Genomic DNA, 23,290 nt, shown 5'->3' with positions numbered 1-23,290 from the left:
CCATTCTAAACATTTTTCAATATATCATTAATGTCATCTTACTGTACATTAGCAAGATAATGCTGTACCTTAGATGTCTTGAACTTATTTCTCCTAATTGTAAATATGTACTCATTGCCAACATCTCCCCAACTCCCCAAGCCCACTAACCACCCAAGCCTCTGGTAACCACCATTCTGTCTCTACTTTGGAGATCAGCTTCTTAAGATTCCATATATATGGGAAATCACATGGTATTTTTCTGTGTCTGGTTTATTTTGCTAAACATACATCCTCCATGTTCATCTGTGTTGTCACAAATTACAGGCTGAATAGTAAGTATTCCATTGTGTATACATATATTTTCTTTATCTATTTAGCCACTGATGAACACTTAGCTTCCATATCTTAGCTATTGTGCATAATGTTGCAGTGAACAAGGGAGAACAGATATCTTCAGCATACTGATTTCATTTTCTTTGGATACAGACCCAGTAGTGGGATTGCTCAATCATATGTTGTCATATGGTAGTTTCGTTTTTAATTTTCCAAGGCACTTCCATACTGTTTTCCATAATGGCTGTACTAATTTATATTCCTACTTAATGGTGTGTAAGGGTTCCCTTTACTTCATATCCTTGCCAACACTTATCTTTTTTTTGATAACAGCAATTATAACAGGAGGTGATATTTCATTGTAGTTTTGATATGTATTTCCCTTATGATTAGTGATGTTGAGCATTTATTTCATATACCTGTTGGTCATTTGTATGTCTTCTTTGAGAAATGTCTATTGAGATCTTTGGCCCATCTAAAATATCCAGTTATTTGTTTCTTTCTATTGCATTATTTCAGTTCCTTATATATTTTGGATATTAATCCCTTATCAGATACATACTTCGCAAACATTTTCTCCCATTTTGTAGGGTATGTCTTCACTCTGTTGATTGCTTGCTGTGCAGAAGGTTTGCAGTGTGATGTAATTCCGTTTATCTATTTTTGCTTTTGTTACTTATGCTATTTAGGTCATATCATTGCCTGGACCAATGTCATGAAGCTCTCCCCCTACGTTTTCTTTTAGGAGTTTCACAGTTTCTGGTCTTTAATCCATTTTGAATTGATTTTTTTTTTCTTATAAAAGATGAGAAGAATTTAATTTCATTCTTCTGCATCTGGTATCCAGTTTTTCCAGCATCATTTATTGAAGACATGTCCTTTCCTCATTGTGTATTCTTGGTGCCTTTGTAAAGAATCTTTACTGTAAATGCGTGAATTTTTCGTCTCTCTATTCTGTTTCATTGATCTGTGTCTGTTCTTATGCCAGTACCATGCTGTTTGAGTTACTACAGCTTTGTAGTACATTTTGAAGTCAGAGAATGTGGTATTTCCAGCTTTGTTCTTTATGCTCAAGACTGCTTTGGCTATTCAGGATCTTCTGTGGTTCAATACAAATTTAGCATTTTTTTCTATTTCACTTTGATAGGGATTGTATTCAATCTATATATAGATTGCTTTGGGTAGTATAGACATTTTATAACAATATTCATTTTTCAAATCTGTAAACAAAGACTATCTTTATTGTATTTTCTTTAATTTATGAATGTTTTACAGTCTTTAGTATAGAAATCTTTCACCTCCTTGGTTAAATTTCTTCCTATTTTGTTTTTTGGTAGCTATTGCAAATGGATTGTTTTCTTAATTTTTTAGATAGTTTGCTGTTACTGCATAGAAATTCTATTGATTTTTGTATCCCTCACGTTTACTGAATTTATTAGTTCTAACAGTTTTTTTGATGGAGGGTTTAGGGTTTCTTATATAAGATCATGTCTCTGCAAACAGGGACAATTTAACTTCTTCCTTTCCAATTTCAATTACTTTTCTTTCTCTTGCTAGCACTTTTAGTACCATGTTGAATAGAAGTGGCCAACGTGAGCATACTTGTCTTGTTCCAGATCTTAGCATAAAGGGTTTCAACTTTTCCCCATTCGGTATGATGTTAGCTGTGGGTTTGTCATATACGGTCTTTATTGTTTTGAGGTACAATCCTTCTATACATAATTTGTTTAGAGTTTTTATCATAAAGGAATTTTGAATTTTGTCAAATGCCTTTTCTACATCTATTGAAATGATTATAAGGTTTTTGTCATTCTGTTAACACTGTGTATCATTTATTGATTTGTGTGAATGGAACCACCCTCAAATTCCTGGGATGAATTGCACTTGATCATGATGGGTGACCTTTTTCATGGGTTGTTGAATTTGGTTTGCTGAATTTTGTTGTTGTTGAAGATTTTTACGTCTATGTTCATCAGGGATATTGGCCTGTAGTTCTCTTTTTTTTTGGTTATATCCTTGTTTTGTTTTGGTATGTTTGACTTTTGGTATTGGGATAATGCTGACCTTGTAGGATAAGTTTGGAAGTATTCCATTTTCTTAATTTTTTGGTACTAATTCTTTAAAAATATTTGTTAGAATTCAGGAGTGAAGCCATCTGTTCCTGGGCTTTTCTTTCCTGGGAGGCTTTTTATTACTGGTTTAATCTCCTTCTTTATTGGTCTGTTCAGATTTTTTTTTTTTTTTTTGAGACAGTGTCTTGCTCTGTTGCCCAGGCTGGAGTGTTCTGGTGTGATCATAGCTCACTGCAGCCTCAAACTCCTGGGCTCAAGCAGTCCTCCCTCAGCCTCCTAAGTAGCTGGCACCACAGGTGTGAACCACCACACCCAACTAATTTTTCATTTTATTTTTAGCAGAAACAGGGTCTTACTCTGTTGTCCAGGCCAGTCTCTCACTTCTAGGCTCAAGTGATCCACCCACCTCAAAAATGCTCAGATTACAGGTGTGAACCACTACACCTGGCCTCTATTCAGATTTTTTGTTTCTTTATAATTCAGTTTTGGTAGATTGGATGTGTCCAAGAATTTGCCTATTTCTTCATTGGCATATAATTATTCATAATAGTTTCTTATGATCTTTTTTTTTTTTTTTTTGAGATTGAGTTTTGCTCTGTTGCCCAGGTTGGAGTACAGTGGTGCAATCTCGGCTCACTGCAACCTCTGCCTCCCAGGTTCAAGCAATTCTTCTGCCTCAGCCTCCCAAGTAGGTGGGATTACAGGGGCCGACCTCTATTTTTAGTAGAGATGGGGTTTCAGCATGTTGGCCAGGCTGTTCTTGAACTCCTGACCTCAAGCGGATCTGCCTGCCTCAGCCTCCCAAAGGGTTGGGACTATAGGCATGAGCCACCACACCCAGCCTGATCCCTTATATTTCTGTAGAATCAGTTGCAACGTCTCCTTCATCTCTGATTTGGAGTCTTTTTTCTTAGTCCAGCTAAAGATTTATCTTTTCAAAAACCAACTCTTCATCTTGTTGATCTTTTGTAATTTTGTTTTTATTTTTTTGAGATGGAGTCTTGCTCTGTCACCCAGGCAATCTTGGCTCACTGCAAGCTCCACCTCCTGGGTTCAAGCCATTCTCCTGCCTCAGCCTCCCAAGTAGCTGGGACTACAGGCACCTGCCACCACACCTGGCTAATTTTTTGTATTTTTAGTAGAGACAGGGTTTCACTGTGTTAGTCAGGATGGTCTCAATCTCCTGACCTCGTGATCCACCTGCCTTGGCCTCCCAAAGTGCTGGGATTACAGGCATGAGCCACCGCACCCAGCCAATCTTTTGTAATTTTTTAAGTCTCTATTCCATTTATTTCTGCTCTGATCTTTATTATTTCCTTTCTTCTACTATTTTTTTTTTACTTTGTTCTTTTTTCTAGTTCCTTGAGTTATAATACATTGCTGGAGATCTTCCTTCTTTTGTGATTAGGCACTTACTGCTATAAACGTCCCACTAAGAACTGCTTTTGCTGTATTCCATGGGTTTTAGTGTGTGTTCATTTTCATTTGTCTCAAGAAATTCATTCCTCTTTATTTCATTCCAGCCTGGGAAACAGAGTGAGACTCTATCTCAAAAAAAAAGGTGGGGGAGGGGGCAGGCGTGGTGGCTCATGCTTGTAATCCCAGCAGTTTGGGAGGCCAAGGCGGGTGGATCATGAGGTCAAGATATAGAGACTATCCTGACCAACATGGTAAAACCCTGTCTATACTAAAAATACAGAAATTAGCTGGGGATGATGGCATGCGCCTGTAGTCCCAGCTACTTGGAAGGCTGAGGCAGGACAATTGCTCAAACCTGGGAGGCGGAGGTTGCAGTGAGCCGAGATCGCACCACTGCACTCCAGCCTGGTGACAGAGTGAGACTCCATCTCAAAAAAATTAAGGGTGCAACTGCTAGTCTGACACCATGAAAATAACGTTTTTTTCCATATTCTCATTTTAAGATTTAAACTATAATTAAGATTAATTAGTTTATTATAGTCCCCAAATTGATAGCTAGTTATTTCCATAAAATTTCAACTCAACAAAGATTTGATTGTCAGCTTACTGGTTTGAAATTTTTCTAAGTATAGGCTCATATTTTCTTGACTTTTAATACATTTTTCTTTACCTTGTAACAAGCCTACAACTTCTTTTATTTTTTTGCCCCCAAAAAACTATTTTCTATTAAGTTAATTAACCCTTTAAAAATATAGCTTGAATCCGTCCTTTTTGCTCAAAGACCTCGCTGTCTAGGCGAGGGTTAAGTAAATACACTGATGAGAACATAGGGAGCTATGTAAGTGCTATAAACCCAGCTATCATTGGTAGCCCTGCGAGATTACAATTTAGTGGGAATGTAGAAAATGCCTTTTTCTGGGTTATTAAAGACTAGATTTGATAGGGGATGATGGATGCTGGGAAAATAATTTAGAGGAGTAAGGCAGTCGAGGAAGAGGCACCAGCATAAGGAGACACACCAGCATGAGCCCAAGTGAGAAACTGCAGATGTCTTTTGGAAACAAGAAGGCAGACTGTGGTGAAAAGTAAGTAATGCTAGAGTGAGTTTACACAGTCAGCCCTCTGTATCCGTGGCATCTACATCTATGGATTAAACCAACTGTGGATGAAAAATATTTTTTAAAAATTACATCTGTGTTGACCATGTACAGACTGTTTTCCTTGTCATTATTTCCTAAACAATATAGTATGACAACTATTTACATAGCATTTATATCTTATTAGGTATTATAAGTAATCTAGAGATGATTTAAAGTATACAGGGGGATGTGAGGTTATATGCAAATACTATGCCATTTTGTATTTAGGATCTGAGCATCCCCAGATCTTGGTATCCATGGGAGGTCCTGGAACCAATCCGCCATGGATACTGAGGGACAACTGCTTCAGTTAGTCGATGGGAAAACAGAAAACACAGACGTAGAAATAGTTTAGGGCTCAAAAATGGCTGATCCAAGCTGTATTTTTAAAGGGTTAATTAATACAGTTTTTATGGGGCAAAAAATGAAGTTGTAGGCTTGTTATAAGACAAATGTATTAAAAGTCAAGAAAATACGAGCCTATACTTATAGAAGAATTTCAGCAGACTTAAGGTCCTCACTGTCTCAATAAGTGGGATTTTTATACTCACGGTTAGGATGCACAAAAGCTGATGTTTAGTCTACAAAAGCTCAACGGTGAATAAAATCTGGTATCATCCTCCTGGCTCCATCCTCAGAGGGGACAGTGAGATGGCATCAAGATATGGTGTGGAAGAAAGAGAACAAGCCCTTGGGGTAAATAGAATAGATAGCTGCTCTCATTCTACGTTCCCAGAGAATGATACCTCTTTGATAGAAAGAATGGATTATAAAAAATAGGGCAGATTTCTGAATACGTAGTAGGACGGTGTTTTTGACTCTGAAGAGTTAAGAGAGGTGGGCAAGCAAATCAGGGCACTGCCACTGAGAAGTGACCCCATACTGAAGGGAGAATGTGCTACACGGGTTTTCTGATCTTCCTCCATATTGTTTATGCCCAGCTTACCAAAAGACCAAGGTTCATGGGTCAGGGACTACATCCAGAGAAAAATCCCACATGACTGGAGCATGGTAGACAGAATAGGGGGAGTTCTAATCTTGCTTCCAGTTGTAGGCAAGACTTAAGATACAAATCTTAAAGATTTGTATCTTTGTAAAGATACAAATCTTAAGATAAAATCTTAAAGTTGTTATAATAATCTACATGTTAAGGATGGTGGAAAGAGTAGTGGATAGGAGGCAGTTAAAATCGATGCAAGTTTTGGGAGAAAAAAATTTAAGGAATGCTGAATTTTCGATGAAACAGGTCTTCAGCATGATGCTATATTACCTAAGGGTGAATATGTGAGAAGAGAGTCAGAATAGGAAAATGCAAGTACCACCTTCCTTAGAAGACCATGGTCCTGGCTCTGAGTCCAAAAGCCAGGGTTCCCCATATCAAAGCCCAGGACTGAGACTTCTCATGAGGTCTCCATAGCACTCTAGGTGTTGATGGCCTCAAGTCAGCAGAAATGATGCTGGGTGAGGATACTCAGCCAAGACTGAGACACACCCAAGTGTGAAAAGCCACGACTTAAGAGTCTTCCCTCCATGACTCCTTCTCTGTTGGTTCTTGGTCTCCTACCCTCCCCAGTATCATCAGTCATGCTGTGATGGGATTGTACCCTTTTCACAATTCCCTTATTCCTTGAAGCTGAATTGGATTTGGTGGCTAGGAGAAAAAAGATCCTATGGTTTTTCTGAAGTCACATTTGACAAGCTCTAGATCAATGTATTTTTTCCAGATCTTGATGTTGTGCAGTGCAAAAAGGAGAAGGAGGTACACTATTTGTCTGGATAAAGAATCTCAATTCTCAGTCTCTCTTCCTGGGTCCTTTCTTTTTGAAGGCATGAACTGGCTGAAGGTGCTTCCGGCTCCCAGAGCCACTCTGTTCTGTGACCTTTCATGTCTCCTTAATCCATACGGCCTTTCCCTCTATAAAGTAATCATTCTGGTAGAGGAGAAGAAAACTAAATATAGGGGGAAAGAAAGCAATAAAACCATTAGGAATAGATAATTTATTATTATGCAACTAGCAAGCTGGGGTCAAAGGGCTTTCCCAAAAAAGTTGTGTTTCCCTATATTACAGGTGCCAAAACAGAACAAAACATCCAGGAGAACCACACTGAAACTCAGAAAAGAGACAATTTTTGAGGCCCACCAGATCCTGATTCCATTTTGAAATATTCTATTGCAGTAGCTCTGGGTAAATATTAGCTGGTTGCTAAAGACAGGATCTGAGGCTGGGCCAATTGTTAAGGCACCAGCTGTCTTGAGGAGGAAGATGAGGACTGTGAATGAAGGACACTAGACTTGCTTCTAGGAAAATAATATCTGACAAGGATGGTCAAGGAAGATACATGTCATCACTTTAAAACTAACTTTACCAAAACGACTAGTTCTCTAGTAATCACTGAAATAACTGTTCTAGAAGTAGTATGCTTTAGTTCTCTTTCACGATATCATAAGTACTTTCAATATTGTTAGTACTTATTGCTGCTATTGTTTTCGGGGTACTAAAACTCTTTACATACTGCTCGAATTGTGCAAGCACATAAAAGCTGGCTTCTCTACTAAGTTTTTATAGTGATTTAAGTATCTTGAAAACCATCACTGAGTGAATTTCAGTCAAATATCTAAGTAAAAAGATGGAGTTTCTGTGTGTGATTATAGCATTTGGGGGTCAATTCTGCTTTCTCTAGTAGTTTTGGGACTCAGTAAAATAGTTCAAAATATGCTAACTTATATAGCAAGGAGGTCACTAGAAGAAAACACTAGTCTAACTAAAGTAGATCATGACTTCATGGTTAAAATAAATGTCATACTGCCTTTTAATAATACATCAAAAAAGTTCAGGAATACTACTGTATTCACTTATTTGTTTGCTTAACTGTTCATTAAAATGAACAGTGTGAAGTTCTTAGAATTACGCCTTGTTCCACAGACCTGAAGGATCTCTAGAGAAGTCATGTGACTCAATGTTACCAAATTAACAATTGCTCAATTAATTCTCCCCTTCATGTATCTTTTATCTGCTAGCATCCAGCAATGCTTGGATGTGTTGATCTTGTTGGGTATACGTATTTGATATACACAAGTTAGAAAGCGCTTCTTACTTTGTCTCACTGAAGAGGGGGAGAGTAAAGACTGTGGCAAGAAGAAACTGGCCTTGGATTAAGTAGTGACACCAGAAAATGAACACATTTTCCCTCTTGGTTTGGGAGAACACACAATTAAGATCACAAAAGGATACATGTAAGTCGGGATGCCTCTTGCAGCCAGATGTTTCCGAATAAGTCGCTCAGTACCATACCAGTTAAAACCTTTCGTGGCATGTCCAATACGTGGAAGATGAACACTTGCTATTATGAAGAGAAGAACAGATGTCTTCACTCATCAAAAATTGATTGATGGGTATAAAATATACATGGGAGAAAATAATTATTGACTATCTCACTCAAAGCACGTAATTACAATGTCAAAAATATTCTGCGGGAAGAATTGTAATAAGAAAAATTAAATTATTCTGTTGAACACAAGGACCCACATGTTCTAGAAATACATACAATGGAAACAGATTACGATTGGTGGAGGCAAAATTAAAATAAGCAAAGATTCTCTAACAAGCCAATCAATTCAATAAGCTCTGAGACACACTAGGTTTGGAAACAAAACTAAACTCAATTTTTGTTGAAGAACTGTCTGTTACTGGGAACTGTGATTAAATAAACAGCATTTACCAACTACATATGACCAAGTTGCTTCGTGTCTAGTCCTCTGCCTCCTCATCTGTAAAATCATGATAAAAATACCCAGGGAATGGAGACGGCCTACAGAGATAACTAACATTAAAAGTGTTTTGGAAAGGACGGCTATCTGACTACAAGATGGTGGGGTGATCACTTCTGTGGTTTGCCTTTACCATGCATATTAAGTGGGGTCTTGAAAAGTCCTATCAAAAGTCGTATCACATGCCTAGAAACAAATTCATCTACTCTTGAGCACAGGTGGAAGAGCTTACCTTTCTTCTTCTTTGCTGCTAAAAATATCTTCTTCAGGCCCTCTTCTAGTGCTGCCATCTTAATGCCAGACAGGACATTGGAGCGATCACGATGCTGAGCCACAATCAAGGCCAACTGGAAAAAACCTCCATCAGATGACCAACCCGACATGAGACAGCCACACCATCAACCAAGTGACCGCCCATGGAGGCGGCACAGCCCTTGATGGGTCACTGGGCCTTGGCTCCATCTCTTTCAGATGCTGTGTCTGAACAGCAATGTCCTAACTGTGTGTGTGACTTCACATGCCATCATAATTCTCACTTGGTGGTCACTTTATACAGGCTTTTCTTCTTCTTTTTAAAGTATGTTAAAACCAGAGAATGAGTCCAAAGCATATACTTTCCAAAAGTTCTCAAGGGTAAAAAAAAAAAAAAAAAAGAATTTTTCTGAATTGTAGGCATGGAAAAGATCTTAGAGGCTCCTGCATCCCAGCCCTTTGATGCCTGAGTCAGCTCCACAACCCCCAGGACAAGCAGTCATTCCATCTCTGTTTGAACAATTCCCATGAGGACAAAATGCCAAGTATCTCTCAACCATCCTAACCTAAGTGGGCAGAGCTGGAGAGTGTCAAGGGAGCTTCCGGGATAACATCATCACAGTCATATCATAGACATGGCACTCTACTCACTGTAAACAATTTTCCTGAATCACTGGATTCTGAGTTTCTCATGCACAGACGCTTTACTTTTCTCCTTTTTTAGCATTTTAGAAGTTACTGAAGGAATGACTCTACAGGAACCACTTTGCTGTTAGTCACTGTGTAGTTTGGATGTGTGTCCCCCTCCAAATCTCATGTTGAGATGTAATTCCCAGTGTTGGAGGTGGGGCCAAGTGGGAGGTATTGGATCATAGGGTGGATCCCTCATGGATGGCTTAGTGCCATACCCTTGGTGATGAGTTCCCACTCTGGTAGTTCACATGAGATCTAGTTATGTAAAGCAGTGTGGCACCTTCTCCCACCCTCTCTTGATCCTGCTCTTGCCGTGTGTGATACACTAGCTCCCCCTTTGCCTTCAACCATGACTGTGAGCTTCCTGAAGCCTCCACCAGGAGCAGATGTCAGTACCACGCTTCCTGTACAGCATCAGAACCATGAGCAAATGAATCTCTTTTCTTTATAAATTACCCAGTCTCAGGGAATTCTTTTATCACAATGCAAAAACAGCCTAACACAGTCACACAGACAGCAACTTCAAGAGGATGAGTCTCTCTTTTTGGCCTGGTTTTGAAATCTCTTCTTAATTCTGGCTTAAAATTTGAATGTGAATTCAGGCCTTGGAGAAAGCCAGTTGGGTGGGGTAAATCAAACTCACTATAGGCATCCCAAGATGCCTAAGATGCAAAAGGATTCTGAGGTGGGCACAGGATACATGTATTAGTTCCTCTCCCCTGCTTTATTATGGCTGACTAGAAAACACAATCTTTCACAGAAATTTTCACATAATAAGAAATGAAACCCTCAGAGTTCTGAGTCATGCCTTCTTACTCACGCAGTAAATGTTTATGGAGCATTTCTTACGAGCTAGTACTATGTAGGGTACTGAAGATAAAAACACAAATAGAAACCCTGTACTTAGTTGGGGTCTACTGTCTGGACAGTGCTCTGGGGACGGATGGATGGAAGCCTGGGGACACTGGAAGTGCAGTGAAGGCTATAGCCCAACCTGTTTGTTATGGGCTGAACTGTGTCCTCACCAAATTCATACATTGAAGCCCTAACCTGTGGTACCTCATGTTGACTGTATTTAGAGACAGGGTCTTTAAAGGGGCAGTGAAGTTAAAACAAGGGTTTAGGGTGGGGCCTGATCCACTGTGAGTGCTATCCTTATAAGAAAGGAAATCTGGACACACAGACACCAGGGCTGTGCATGCACAGCAAGACAACCGCCATCTGCAAGCCAAGGAGAGAATCCTTGGGAGAAACCAAACCTGCCGACACCTTGATCTTGGACTTTCAGCCTCCAGAATTGTGAGGAAATACATTTCTGCTGTTTAAGCTACCTAGTCTGTGGCTTTTTGTTATGGCAGCCCTAACAAACTAATACACTAGTAGAGAGACCAATGGGGGCAGGGGACACTTCAAGAGAAGTTGATGTGAGTCCACTTTTAGTTCTGAAAAGAGATGAGTTTTACTTACCAAATCTTGCCCTTTGTTTCTTGATTCTTTATCATCAACAGGAAATAAAAGGACACCTCCCAAACTCAAGTCTGAGGTAAAACAGAAAGGAGAAACATAAAGAACACCAAGTTCACTAAGGAATGAATCCTCCTTGTATCTCGCCTTCTTCAAATTCAGTTGAGTTTCAGGACCCACCTTCCTACATAGCCCTTTCTCACTTTCCTGGCCTCAGTCAACCTCTTAGCTGGGTACTCACCTGCTTCACTCCTGAATTTTTATGATCTCCTAATTTAATGCTCCTCAAACGTTAACAACAAAGTACCCCTATAGACATCAGAAAGTGAATACAAAACCCAGAGGTAGCTGGGGGGGCTTTGGGGAGGGAGCATTATGAGCTTGAAACTCCTTTGGTAGTTTTGTGCTTGTCTGAAATCATTCAAATTATTACATTCTACTTTATCTGTATCTGTTTGTATATTTTCCTACTCTATCCAAATCAAATAAAACTGATAGTGAAGAAAAATGCGCTAATTTAATTCTATGGCTTTACATAAGCTGATGTGAAAGCAGTTAGAATCAAAATACAGATACTTGTGTTAAAAACTCTAACAAATATGGCTGGGCACAGTGACTCACGACTATAATCCCAGTGCTCTGGGAGGCTGAGGTGGGAGGACTGCTGGAAGCCAGGGGTTCCAGACTAACCTGGACAACAAGGCAAGACCCAGTCTCTACAAAAATTAAGAAAAAATTAGTTAGGTTTGGTGTTGTGAACCTGTAGTCTTAGCTACTTAAGAGGCTGAGGCGGGAGGATCTCTTGAGCAAAGGAGTTCAAGGCTGCGATGAGCTATGATCACGCCAATGCACTCCAGCCTGGGTGACAGGGTAAGACCCTATCTCAAAAAATAAAACAAAACTCTGACAAAGATAGCCAGGGAAGGCCATGAAGGGAAGGTTGTAATGCACGAATGTCTGAATACAAGAACTATCACAACAGATTTTACAAAAACCACAACCTTGAACAAGGGCCTTGGCAACCTTACATAAAAATATACTTCTGCAAAGACATCTGCTCATCAACTTCCTGCCCAACCACAGCCTGGTGCCACCCTTGTTACTAATCCTTGTAGCCAAGGATAACTGATTCAAAAAAAGTATGTAATCTTCCTCATTTCTCCTTAAAAACCTCAGGCTGGGTGCAGTGGCTTATGTGCGTAATCCTAGCACTTGGCGAGGCTGAGAGAGGTGGATCACTTGAGCTCTGGAGTTCAAGGCCAGCCTGGGCAACATGGCAAAACCCTGTCTCTACCAAAAATTCAGAAGAGTGGCCAGGTGTGGTGGTGTGCGCCTGTGGGACAAGCTACTTGGGAGGCTGAAGCAGGAGGATCGCCTGAGCCTGGGAGGTGGAAATTGCAGTGAGCCAAGATCGTGCCACTGCACTCCAGACAGTGAGACTCCATCTCAAAAACAAAAACAAAACAAAACAACAAAAAACCTTTGTTCGTTTTATTTTACAGACACTGTCTATTGGTTAGGTTGATAGCAGTTTGAACGTGTTGTTCAGTCATTCTAAAATACTGGTTGTGCTACGCCATCCTTTTGATCAAATCCCCCAAAAACGACCAGCCATTACCCATTCCATTAGATAAGGTTCTGCTCAGAATGGCATCTCCCTGGACAAATCATATAAGGTCTTCAGGCCCAAGCCTCCGGTGAAAACAAAACTCTCCTCTATTCTTCTGCCTCAACCCTCCACTCTGGTCCGCCTGGCCTGTACGCCATCCTCCACACAAAGGAACGGGGTAACTGCCGGGGTCCTTCAATATCCACACACGAGGAATACTAGGTGTGGTAATGAGCAGTTGGGAACCCTCTTGCCATTTCACTCCACCTACTCAAATTCGACCCCCCTTTCCAGGCCCAGGACCTTCATGAAGCCTTCCCTGGGAATTCTAGTCTACAGTTTCATCTACTTTGCTGCACCCTGCTTCAATCCTTCTCCAGAGAAAACCGCACACTCCCATCTCCATTTCCTTACTGAGCACTCAGGCCTTAAGTCCGAGCTCCCCACTCAAAGTGCTCCAAGGTGAGCAACCTTGGGTCAAATCCATGGCCTTTTCCCAATTCATCCTCACTTCAATGTCTGACACCATGAACTTCTTTGCCTTCTTGACATACTTTCCTCCCTTGTACCTCAAAATACTGCACAAGTTCCCTAATTTTCTGACAATTCCTTCTGTCAGAAATTCCATCTTCTTGTCTCAAGTCCTAAGTGGAGGTGTTTTTCAGGTCTGTTCTACGCCTCTCATTTCTCCATCCTCTCTCCCACATGGTTTCAAACACAGACCCTAAACAGGGACTCCTCAATCTGCACCTCCAGGTCTGACCTTTCCTGGGTGTTGCTTTGCCAGCTGCCCAATTAGCATCTAGATCTGGATTGACTATTTCAACACACATTAACCCTTCTTTCAGTAACTTGTTTTACTAGAAAAAGTAGTCATACTAAGTTCTTATATCCCTTTCCACCATAGAGAACTGGCAAGAATTAGGAAAAAACAATCTAAGGAATCTGGAGGGCCCTCCTCTATCAGACAAGGTCCTTCAATCTCCAGAAAATAACCACAACAATGATTTTATTCCTCTTGCCACTTTGTTATTTCTGGGTGTAAAAGGAGGTGCCTTTTTCCCTTCTCCATGCCAAGGGACAACATTGTTCAGGCTTCTAAGTTCCCCTGGCACCAAACAGCTTTATTTCTGTCTCCAGGGAGCGTTATACCCCAGGTTGTGCTGACCTCGTAAAACCTCTTCATTCCCCTCAGCACCAAACCAAAGCTCTTGTCAGTATTTTAATGGTATGTCTGATTTCTCTCCCACAGGTCTTTTTCTTGAGACAGTCTTGCTCAGTCACCCAGGCCAGAGTGCAATGGCATATCTCAGCTCATTGCAACCTCCACCTCCCAGGTTCAAGTGATTCTTCTGCCTCAGCCTATTCCTGAGTAGCCGGGATTACAGGCATGTGCCACCACGCCTGGCTAATTCTGTATTTTTTTGGTAGAGACAGGGTTTTGCCATGTTGGAGAGGCTGGTTTTGAATTCCTTGCCTCGTCTCAGCCTTCCAAAGGGCTGAGATTACAGGTGTGAGCCACCACACCCAGCTTCCCATAGGTCTTTGATGTTTCCATGACATATTCCTTCATCTTTATTCCAATACTTTTTTTTTATGAGACAGGGTCTCCACTCTCACTCAGGCTGTAGTACAGTGGTGCAATCACAGCTCACTGCAACTTCAACCTCTTAGGCTCAAGTGATCCTCCCACCTTGGCCTCCCGAGTAGCTGCGACTACAGGTGTGCACCACCACATCCAGCCAATTTTTTAATTTTTGAGAGAGACAGGATCTCACTATGTTGCCCAAGCTGGTCTCAAACTCCTGGCCTCAAGCAATCCTCCTGCCTCAGCCTTCCAAAGTCTGGGATTACAGGCATGGGCCACTGTGTCCAGCCCATTCCAATACTTTAACATGTATGCAGGGATTGACATTTTTCAGAATACACACATTCATTATGCTCACTACAGTTCCATGAAGTAAGTAGAACAAGTATTATTCACAAATCACAGATGAGGAAACAGGTACAGAAAAGGTAAGGGAAAGTCCTGAAGTCACAGAACAAGTAGCTAATTTATGACAGAATTCAGTTCCCAATCAGTTATTCTGATTCCTTATCCAGTGCTATGTAACCCTCACGATACAGTCTTAGGTGTCCTCTCCTCTCTTATTCCACCCGTAACCTTTCCCTCTGCTTTGCTTCTTACCTTTCATTTTCCCCGCCAGCTCATATATTTTTCTTGGCTCAGCAGATCGTTTTTCCAGAGCTGTAAACAAACCACCTCTGCCCCAGTGGCCAGAGTCATCTGATTGAAGAAAGAGAAGATTTTCATCTATGGGAGGTAAAGTCCAGTCCCCAATTTAGAAAAACAAAGGCACACAAAAGGGACTTGTGGAAGAATGATTTTTCAAAGGGAAGAAACAAAATATCTTATCTCCTAGGAATATCACAGGTTGGACTTTCCAAATATGTTTATGTTTTCTGGAAGATATAGCTGGGGCCATCATAATAGGAAAGCATCTCAAAAATTAGTGTTCTCAATGAGCAAAATCTCTGTGGTGCATCTGTGATTCCTGGGAGATGACTGCGGAAGGACAGAGAGTAGATGGAACATTACAGAGAGAGTAGAAGCAATGGTTATGCAACAGCACACAGGCAAGGTTATAAAACAGCACACAGGAAAGGTTAAATGACTTATTCAAGCTGGTACTAACAAAGCTGCTTAGTATCTTAGCATTTATAGGCATTCATTCACACTACAAACGTTGGGTAGCATGTAGTACATGTAAGGCATTGTTCTAGGCACCAGAGTCACAGCAGCAAACAAGAAAAAACCCCTGCTTCCATGAAGTGTATTTTTAATGCAATGCAACAGTCAAATAAACAAATATGTAGGTAATATGTCAGGTGGGACAGGTGTGATAAAGGAAAATATGGGAGAAGGAACAGAGAATAACAGAGGGAGGATGGGGCCTGTTTTATATGAGGTAATCACAGAAGACCGCTCTGAGAAACAGACATTTGAACAACATTTGATGTGGTTATTTGGGAAGAAACGGTTTTAGGCAGATGAAGTAAAAAGTACAAAGGTCAAGCAAGGGAACGAGCTTGAAAGTTTGCTTTTTCTCAAAGGATTTGTTTGTCTTGTCAATGCTGCTTCACTTCACCCTCTTAAAAACCGTGTGCAGAGGATAAGGCAGATATTGTCCCAGTCTATGGATAAGGAAGTGGAAGTTGAGAGACTGGGTAACTAAACCAGGTAAACGAGAGCGCCAAGAGTGAAATGATTCTGGAATGTCTCCTGACTTTAAAATTCACACTCTTTTGACCGCGCAATACTACACTGGGACCACCACCCCTGGGTCAGGGTTCTGCTCCATCCTCCCCAGCTCTTGGCACCATAAGGATTGAGGCCCCCATCCTCAGCCCATACCACTTCTCGTACCTACGCAGTGCACGATGAGAGCATCCTCGGCCCCAGCCTGAGGGTGGGTCACATCACCACTAACGTACTTGAGGGAGGTAGCATCTGGGTCTTGGTAATCCAGCTCAGCAGAGCTCTCATCTTCCCCATTCTCAAGGTCCTCTGGCTCGCTCTCCTCAGAGGGCAGGCAGAAGGACTGATAATGGTTGGATTCCCACCAGGCCATCCTTTAGTAGGCCAGAAAGAAAAGGAAATTAACCCAGACAATCACAATTTCCCTTGGAGCACATTTTATACTGCTGTTCACAAACAATATCTGCCAAGTAGAAATGCAATTAGAAACTCACTCGGATTGAAGTTTTCTACTTATTTGTAAATAAACAAGTCTTACTGATTAGGCTAACTGCTTCCTGACTACAGTTCAATAATGAGCACTCACTGAATGTTCCTGTTTTTAAGAACATGACTAAAAGAGATTGTTCAAGTAAACTACTCGTTGTCAGACAGCTACAATAAAATCTTAAAATTTTCTGGTTTTGGCCAGGCAGAGTAGCTCATGCCTGTAATCCCAGCACTTTGGAGGCCAAGGCAGAAAGACAGCTTGGGCCCAGGATCTTGAGACCAGCCTGGGCAACACAGTGAAACTCTGTCTCTACAAATAATAAAAAAAAAATTAGCCAGGCATGGTGGCACACACCTGTGTTCCCAGCTACTAGGGAGGTTATAGTGGGGAGATCACTGAGCATGGGAGATTGAGGCTGCAGTGAGCTGTGACCATACCACCGTACTCCAGGCTGGGTGACAGAGCAAGAACCCATCTCAAAAAAAAAAATTTCTGGGTTCAATGGAATGCATCTTCTCTGCCTTACGCACTGAGACTTTTCACTTACGTAGAGGAAATGTTTTTAAAAAGTACTCTGTTACCAATAGGAACCACCTTAAAAGAAATTTTCTGTATTTTTAAAGTGATGTTCAGCTGTGGTCTAACTATACAATAGTGACTCCTTCAACTGTGGTCCCCAGCTTGGTTAATGCAGACATACTTTTTCTTATGTTCAGCCTCTTCCTTTTGCCTCTTCTTCTCCTCTATCAGTCTCCTTCTCTTGGCAGCAGCTTCTTGTCTTTTCTTCTGTCTGTCCTCCAGCTCTTCTGGACTCAGGACCTGCTTCCTTTTGGTGGATCCCTCCACAAGGCCTGGGATGAGAACCTAGAGGAGGAACAAGATCCATCACCAGGGTCAAGAAGATTCCTCCCTAAGTTTCATTATCTCTAATGCACACTGTACATTAGCAACATGCTTAATATTCCACAGAACACTGCATTTCCACCCACCCTGCATTGTGGGAACTGAAGCCAAAGCACTTGGGGGCACTGTTCATACTACACACTTCACAGGCACAGTGGTCAGGATACCATGCTGTAAACTCAGCCACAGCATTGGCATGGTTGAAACAGTCATTTTGATTCATTTCATTAGGAATAAGGTACTTCAGAAAAGTAACTTTTTTCCTTGACTAAAAGCATACCCTGCAGGATGCCACTTCACCCATTTTTAATGGAAATCTTTCTGCAACGTATTATATAGCTTTTTTAAGACTGTATTTCAACATCATGATTATCTTAGTGATAGCTGGCATTTAATGAACACATATGAACTGCCAAACACTGTGAACACTACATGTATCATTTATGATTGCCATCCTCTTATTGCCATAGGGTCATCATTACCAACAGCAGGATATGGTATTTTGGTATACTATAGGGATGCCTTTAGGGGTGACTTAGATGGACAACGCTGCTTTCCCCTGCATTAAATCGTACAATATATTCTCTCCTTCGTAATGTTTTTTATGCTGACTTTCTTACATAGTTTTTATACTGGGGTATAGTTATTATATTAACATTTCAACAAACACATACTTATTTCTTGACAAATCATCCTAAGAGAACAAAATGACGCCAGCATCATTTTTTGGTTTGTTTTGTTTTTTTAGAATGAGAGTTTGGAAGAACAACTTTTAAATAAATTAACAGTTCTTACACTGCCTTTATTTCGGAGTGATCGGCCCTCTTGACTAGTTTTCTCCAAAAGGGTTTTCTGAAGGTTTACCAGTTGTTCAAATGATTTTCTGTCTTCCTTACTGGGCTCTTTAGAATAATCTTTACCTTCAAATAAGTACATATGATTTTCTAACAACATAAAACACAAAGAGAGAAATGTTAGATACCAAGGAAAAATAGATTAATGCTATTCAAAACAATAACTAGAGTGGACAAGAGAACAGCCTATCTTCTAAATGGGCTAAGTCTGGATGAAGGTTATTTCATTTCCCATCCCACTGACACTGAAGAATGTGGGTTCTACAAGGGGATCCCATGTGTTTATTTTTCCAAGGGGAAAGCATGGCTTCAAGCCCTTTCGTTCATCCCTAGATGGTTTGTGAATCTCTGCTGGATTCCTCCATTCATTGCTCATTCATTCATTCCCAACTATTCCTCAGCACAAATCTCACTGACATTAAGATCATCTAATAAAATCTATACTTTTTTATTCCAAACACACTTTTAATATTCAACTTGGCAAATCTATGAGAGAATGAAGAATCACAAGAATAATCCCTTGGATTTACAATATTCTTTACAGATCTTGGCAAGCATCTTCATCATGATCCTCACCACAATCCTGCTATAACTAATCCTACTTTTGAAAGGGAAAACTTTCTGCTCAGGCAGAAATTAAGGGACTCTGCAATTCTCACTAGAAAAGGCGGGATCTTCTGATTCTAAGGCCAGTGTGCTCTTTTCAGTATATAATTGTGTCTGTAGAAGGGTGGAGAGATAACAGGCTAGCAAATAATAATTGTGGTAATAACAATAGCAGTGAAGACAATAGTGTCATCTTGAATAGTACTTCATGCTGTCAGATCACTTTCACAACTATTATCGTGTCTGATTGCTCCAACTGTGTAAAAGAGTAAAGCAGGCATTAATAGGACCATTTTACAGATGAGAACACAAAGGCTCAATGAGGTGGAGTGATCTGCCAACATCATGAATCAAGTGATTAAGAAAAGTTAGGACCAGCCAAGACTAGCAACCACAGATAGGTAAGATAATGATTCAATAGGGAAGCATCTTTAGTAGCACATGTTACCAAATAATGTATTTTCACAACATTTGTGAAATCCGCTATAAGTATGTTTTCCCTAGAGAGTATGAAAGCAAAACATTTTCATTCTCAAGAGATCAATTGCTTCACACTTGTACCCAGATCTAACCAGCTGTAATTCTAATTGGCATTTGCTAATTAAATCAGCAGGGGGCTTTCAATGAGGCACTCTATCAACAAGCAGAAAAAAATAGAGCTGAGAAGTGTCAAATATGATCAACATATGTAGCTTCATACTGCATGTGAGTCTCAACTTCCAAACATGCTTTTTAAAAAAAAAAAAACCCTGGCATTCAAGATAAAGCAACCCTGTTTTTTATTTAATTCTGACTGGGGCCACGTTAATTACCAGTCTTTCCTATCCACTTACATTCTTAGTAATCATGCTCCCTATCTTCACTCTGCCATCACAAGCCTAGACGCGCATCTCTGTCCTACCAGGATAATCATTTACCACAGAGCAGACCCATACCCATTCATCAAAGAGAAAAATCCAAAGTTTAATACAACTGGGGATTTTTCCTGGCAGTTGGACTGTCTAAAAAAAGTAAAATTATTTTAGGCAGTTGGATTGACTGAGAAATATAATTATCTTTCTGGAAAAGAGTGTGACTTTATTTTGTTCTAGTAAACGTTAGGAAAATAAGCTGAAATTATCTGGATCAGTACAGAACTGAGTGTAAGTGTTGCTATTTAATATAATCAATTATAACTTAAAAATATGATCACATGCATCTATTTCTTCTCTCACTTGAAACCACCAAGCGACAGTTAAAGGAATTTTTAAAAAGATATATGAGGCAATGGTGGATGAAAAAGTTCAATAACCTTTTGGAAAATGCAAAGTAGCTGGAGGGATAATGGCAGATTAAGAAGAGCCATGGAAACAAAACACAGGTGCCTGGCCAAGGGCTCATTAGGAGTCTAGAGACCCTCTCAATCTCCGAAGAGCTTAGGACTTATAAGTACAGAGTACTGCAAAGGGGGGAACTGAGAGAAGATGTGCACCCCAAGGAGCAGGAGTGCTATGAGCCCTTGACTCACCCTGCCTTTTCAGTTTGAGCAACCAGATGAACTCCATTCTCACCTCTCCCAGGGAAAATACTAGAGGATTAGTCTCAGGAGAAAATGGGCTGCCCAGTGAAAAGATGTCAAATATGGATCAGGGAAGCTGCCCTCCACCACGTAAAAGCTGACTCGCCAACCAGGAATAAGGCCCCAAGGCCCATGCCCCTGCCCATGCCAGAGCTGCCATCAGCTTTGTGGCACTTCATCAGCACATGTGATCAGACAGCCAGGGAATACCAGACAGTTGGGGAAACTATCAATGAGAACAAGAGACCCCCAAACAAGTTTTCTTTTTTAGAAAAAGAGGTACCATGGTGACTACAGCTAATGATGACATACTGTATTCCTGAGAAATACTAGGAGGGTGGATGTTAAGTGTTCTCACCACAAATATATTACCATATGAAGTGATGTATGTTCATTAACTAGATTTAACGATTCCACAATGTACGTGTGCTTCAAGAAATCATGTTGTACATGATAAACACAATTTTATCTGCAAATTTCAATGAATAGATAAATAAACAAATATATATATGTGGTTTTTTTTAAAAAAAAAGGAGAAGTAAAAGTCAATGCAGTGGGAAGAGAAATACTTTTTAAAAAGATATAATAAATATCCTCCCTGGAATACATATTAAAAAGCCATAATAAATGTCCCCAGAGAAGACAGTATGTCCTTGAAATGAGAACAGAGTACAATTAAAACAATAAGCAGAGAACAAGAAAGAGTTCTTGAAGAATACGAACAAGATATTTTTATAAAGAATTTTAAAGTAAAACATAAAAAAAGTCAAAAAGCAGTTTCCTGTAAAACAATGCCAGCTGCCCAAATTCCAACTTTTCCACCTATCCTACAAAAACTATACAGATCAACAAGGAGAACAAAGCCGCCCCAATCCATGCCTACTACACTAGGAGTCAGAAAATACTACACACTTCAACTTATGGAAGTAAGAGAAATGAACCCCCAAAACCAGCTGAGCCAGCTCCAAAGCCCACACTAAAGTAGACAGTCAGGCAGAGACTATGCAGAGGAGAGGGCAGGGGGGTTCCGGAAAGGTCAGAGATAAAATTTACCCGCAAAAGAGGGTCACTATCCAAGTGGCAAGATAATGAGGATAGGTCTGAGACCTGGTGGATCAGAGAAGTGGCTACTAAGGAACTGAACGGAAGGGAAGGTATAGAAACACATGCAGCCAGGAATTTGGGGAGGCATTGCTTCTGGCAGGAAGAGAGAGACAACTTAGAAGTGGGGAGACATCCTTTGACAAGTTTGTGGCAAAAAGAAAGAGAAAGCAAGTGATGGAAATTCACAGTCCTATAGAAACAAAAGAGAACTGCAAAACCAGAAATCATGCCACTACCGCTACCCAACATGAAAAGGAGCTACCATCTAGTAAAGAAACAGCACTACTCTCTATTATTGAAAGAAAGCACTGGTGAATTAAGAAGCCTAGTAAGACTCCCAAACCTCTCACCCCAGTCCATATTGAATCTCTGCTGCAGCTGGTCCAGAAAAATAAGTCATTTCAAAATAACTACAAGATGCCAGAGAATGCCTTTACAAAGTTACCATGTGAAAAATTACTTCAAGTCAGAAATTTAAATACTCAGAATAGAAAAGAAGAAAATGACAAATGCTGACCAAATTGAGAAAAGAAAATTTAAGAGAAAGGCAACCATCTCCTACATCTCATGGCGTATTGTGAAAATTAAATGGAGAAAGCACATGACAAAGTCCACACTATTGATGAACACAAAGTAAATGCTCAATGTTAGCTGCAATGTAACAAACAAGTAATTCTCCTGTTTAGAAGAGGAATGACTATGTGCAGAGCATCATACCAAGGATGGTAGAGGCTTCACTAATAAACAAAGGAGAAGATGCTTGCAACCAAGGGAGGAAAGCGACAAATTCAAAGCCTTAAGATTGATACTATCACAAACATTAATACTATGATTTTGGTTCACAGTTCAGCTACAAGGGAAGAGCCACACATAGTTCCAGTTAGTATGGGTACAGTTCTTGTATCAAGCAAGTCTTAAACAGTGTGCCCAAGATGACAATAGGGTAGGGTAGAAAAAAGATGTCCCAGAGAGCAGCATCCAAAACTTTCCATGGGGACGTGAGCTCTAGCTTGGGGTGGTTGTGCCATTTGCTCTGCTCTAATCTCCGACTTACTTCCTTCCTCTTGCTCTCTTATCCCTCCTTCTGCTGCAGGCAAGGCATCAGAGACCCACTGGCCATCTTTTGTTTCTCCCAGGATGGACTCCAGGTCTATTTCATCCATGGTACTCCCCTCAGAGGCAAGCAGTTTATCCAAACCGAATTTGAGTATCTCACTCAACTTGAATAGAGGAAACAAAAAAGTCCAGTAAGTTCTCATGAAAAGAAACATTAGGATATCAGTGATTGGCTAAGTGGATTAACGACACCAGGCACAGTCCTTCTCTAATGAACAGGCAGCCTTCTGCTGTCCCCATCATAGATGGTAACAACCAGGGACATTTTATAGTTGGGAGGATGGGTAAGCAGAGAGGTGATAAATGATTATCGGAGGTACTGACTTTGACAATTCTGCATAAAAACAAAAAAATATATATAAGCCTCCAATTTTTTTGAAGAATAACAGTAATTTTCTGCATTTTCTACAGCACCTCTCCCTGACTCTTTTTCATAAGCATTCCCAGCAGCCACCTGAGGTCAGAGACCCTGTTAGCTACTTTCCGACCTCTCCACTGCCAGACTCCTTAGAAAGGGAAGGTTACACTGGGAACTTTACCTCTACCATGAACTGACTCCTTTTCTTTGGCAATTTGTTTTCCTAACACAGTGGTCTATGGAAAACACCTTGGCAAAGACCAGTAACAACTTCTAACCACCAGACCCAAAGGCCTTTTCTCTGTTTGAA

The 23,290-nt window shown here is 40.5% G+C and overlaps 1 protein-coding gene across 7 annotated transcripts in view; it reads right to left on the bottom strand.

Annotated features, from left to right (window-relative positions):
* Positions 1 to 6,928: 6,928 nt before the first annotated feature.
* The window catches only part of CHD1L (chromodomain helicase DNA binding protein 1 like), a 55,484-nt gene continuing 39,122 nt past the window's right edge, over positions 6,929 to 23,290 (bottom strand). For 5 of the 7 annotated variants that reach the window (XM_031655719.1, XM_031655693.1, XM_031655744.1 and 2 more), the window contains 9 exons: positions 22,561 to 22,726; positions 18,180 to 18,328; positions 17,182 to 17,345; positions 16,160 to 16,365; positions 14,921 to 15,019; positions 11,127 to 11,197; positions 8,947 to 9,061; positions 8,179 to 8,287; positions 6,929 to 7,259 (listed from right to left, as the gene is read on the bottom strand). In XM_031655719.1, coding sequence (XP_031511579.1) covers positions 7,181 to 7,259; positions 8,179 to 8,287; positions 8,947 to 9,061; positions 11,127 to 11,197; positions 14,921 to 15,019; positions 16,160 to 16,365; positions 17,182 to 17,345; positions 18,180 to 18,328; positions 22,561 to 22,726 — 1,158 coding nt within the window. In that variant the 3' untranslated portion in view covers positions 6,929 to 7,180. The other 2 variants (XR_004178597.1, XM_031655726.1) reach the window with 2 other exon arrangements.

This window comes from Papio anubis, chromosome 1 (genome assembly GCF_008728515.1).
Source record: "Papio anubis isolate 15944 chromosome 1, Panubis1.0, whole genome shotgun sequence".
Taxonomy (NCBI): Eukaryota; Metazoa; Chordata; class Mammalia; order Primates; family Cercopithecidae; genus Papio; species Papio anubis.
This window is presented reverse-complemented; position numbering and strand designations above follow the sequence as displayed.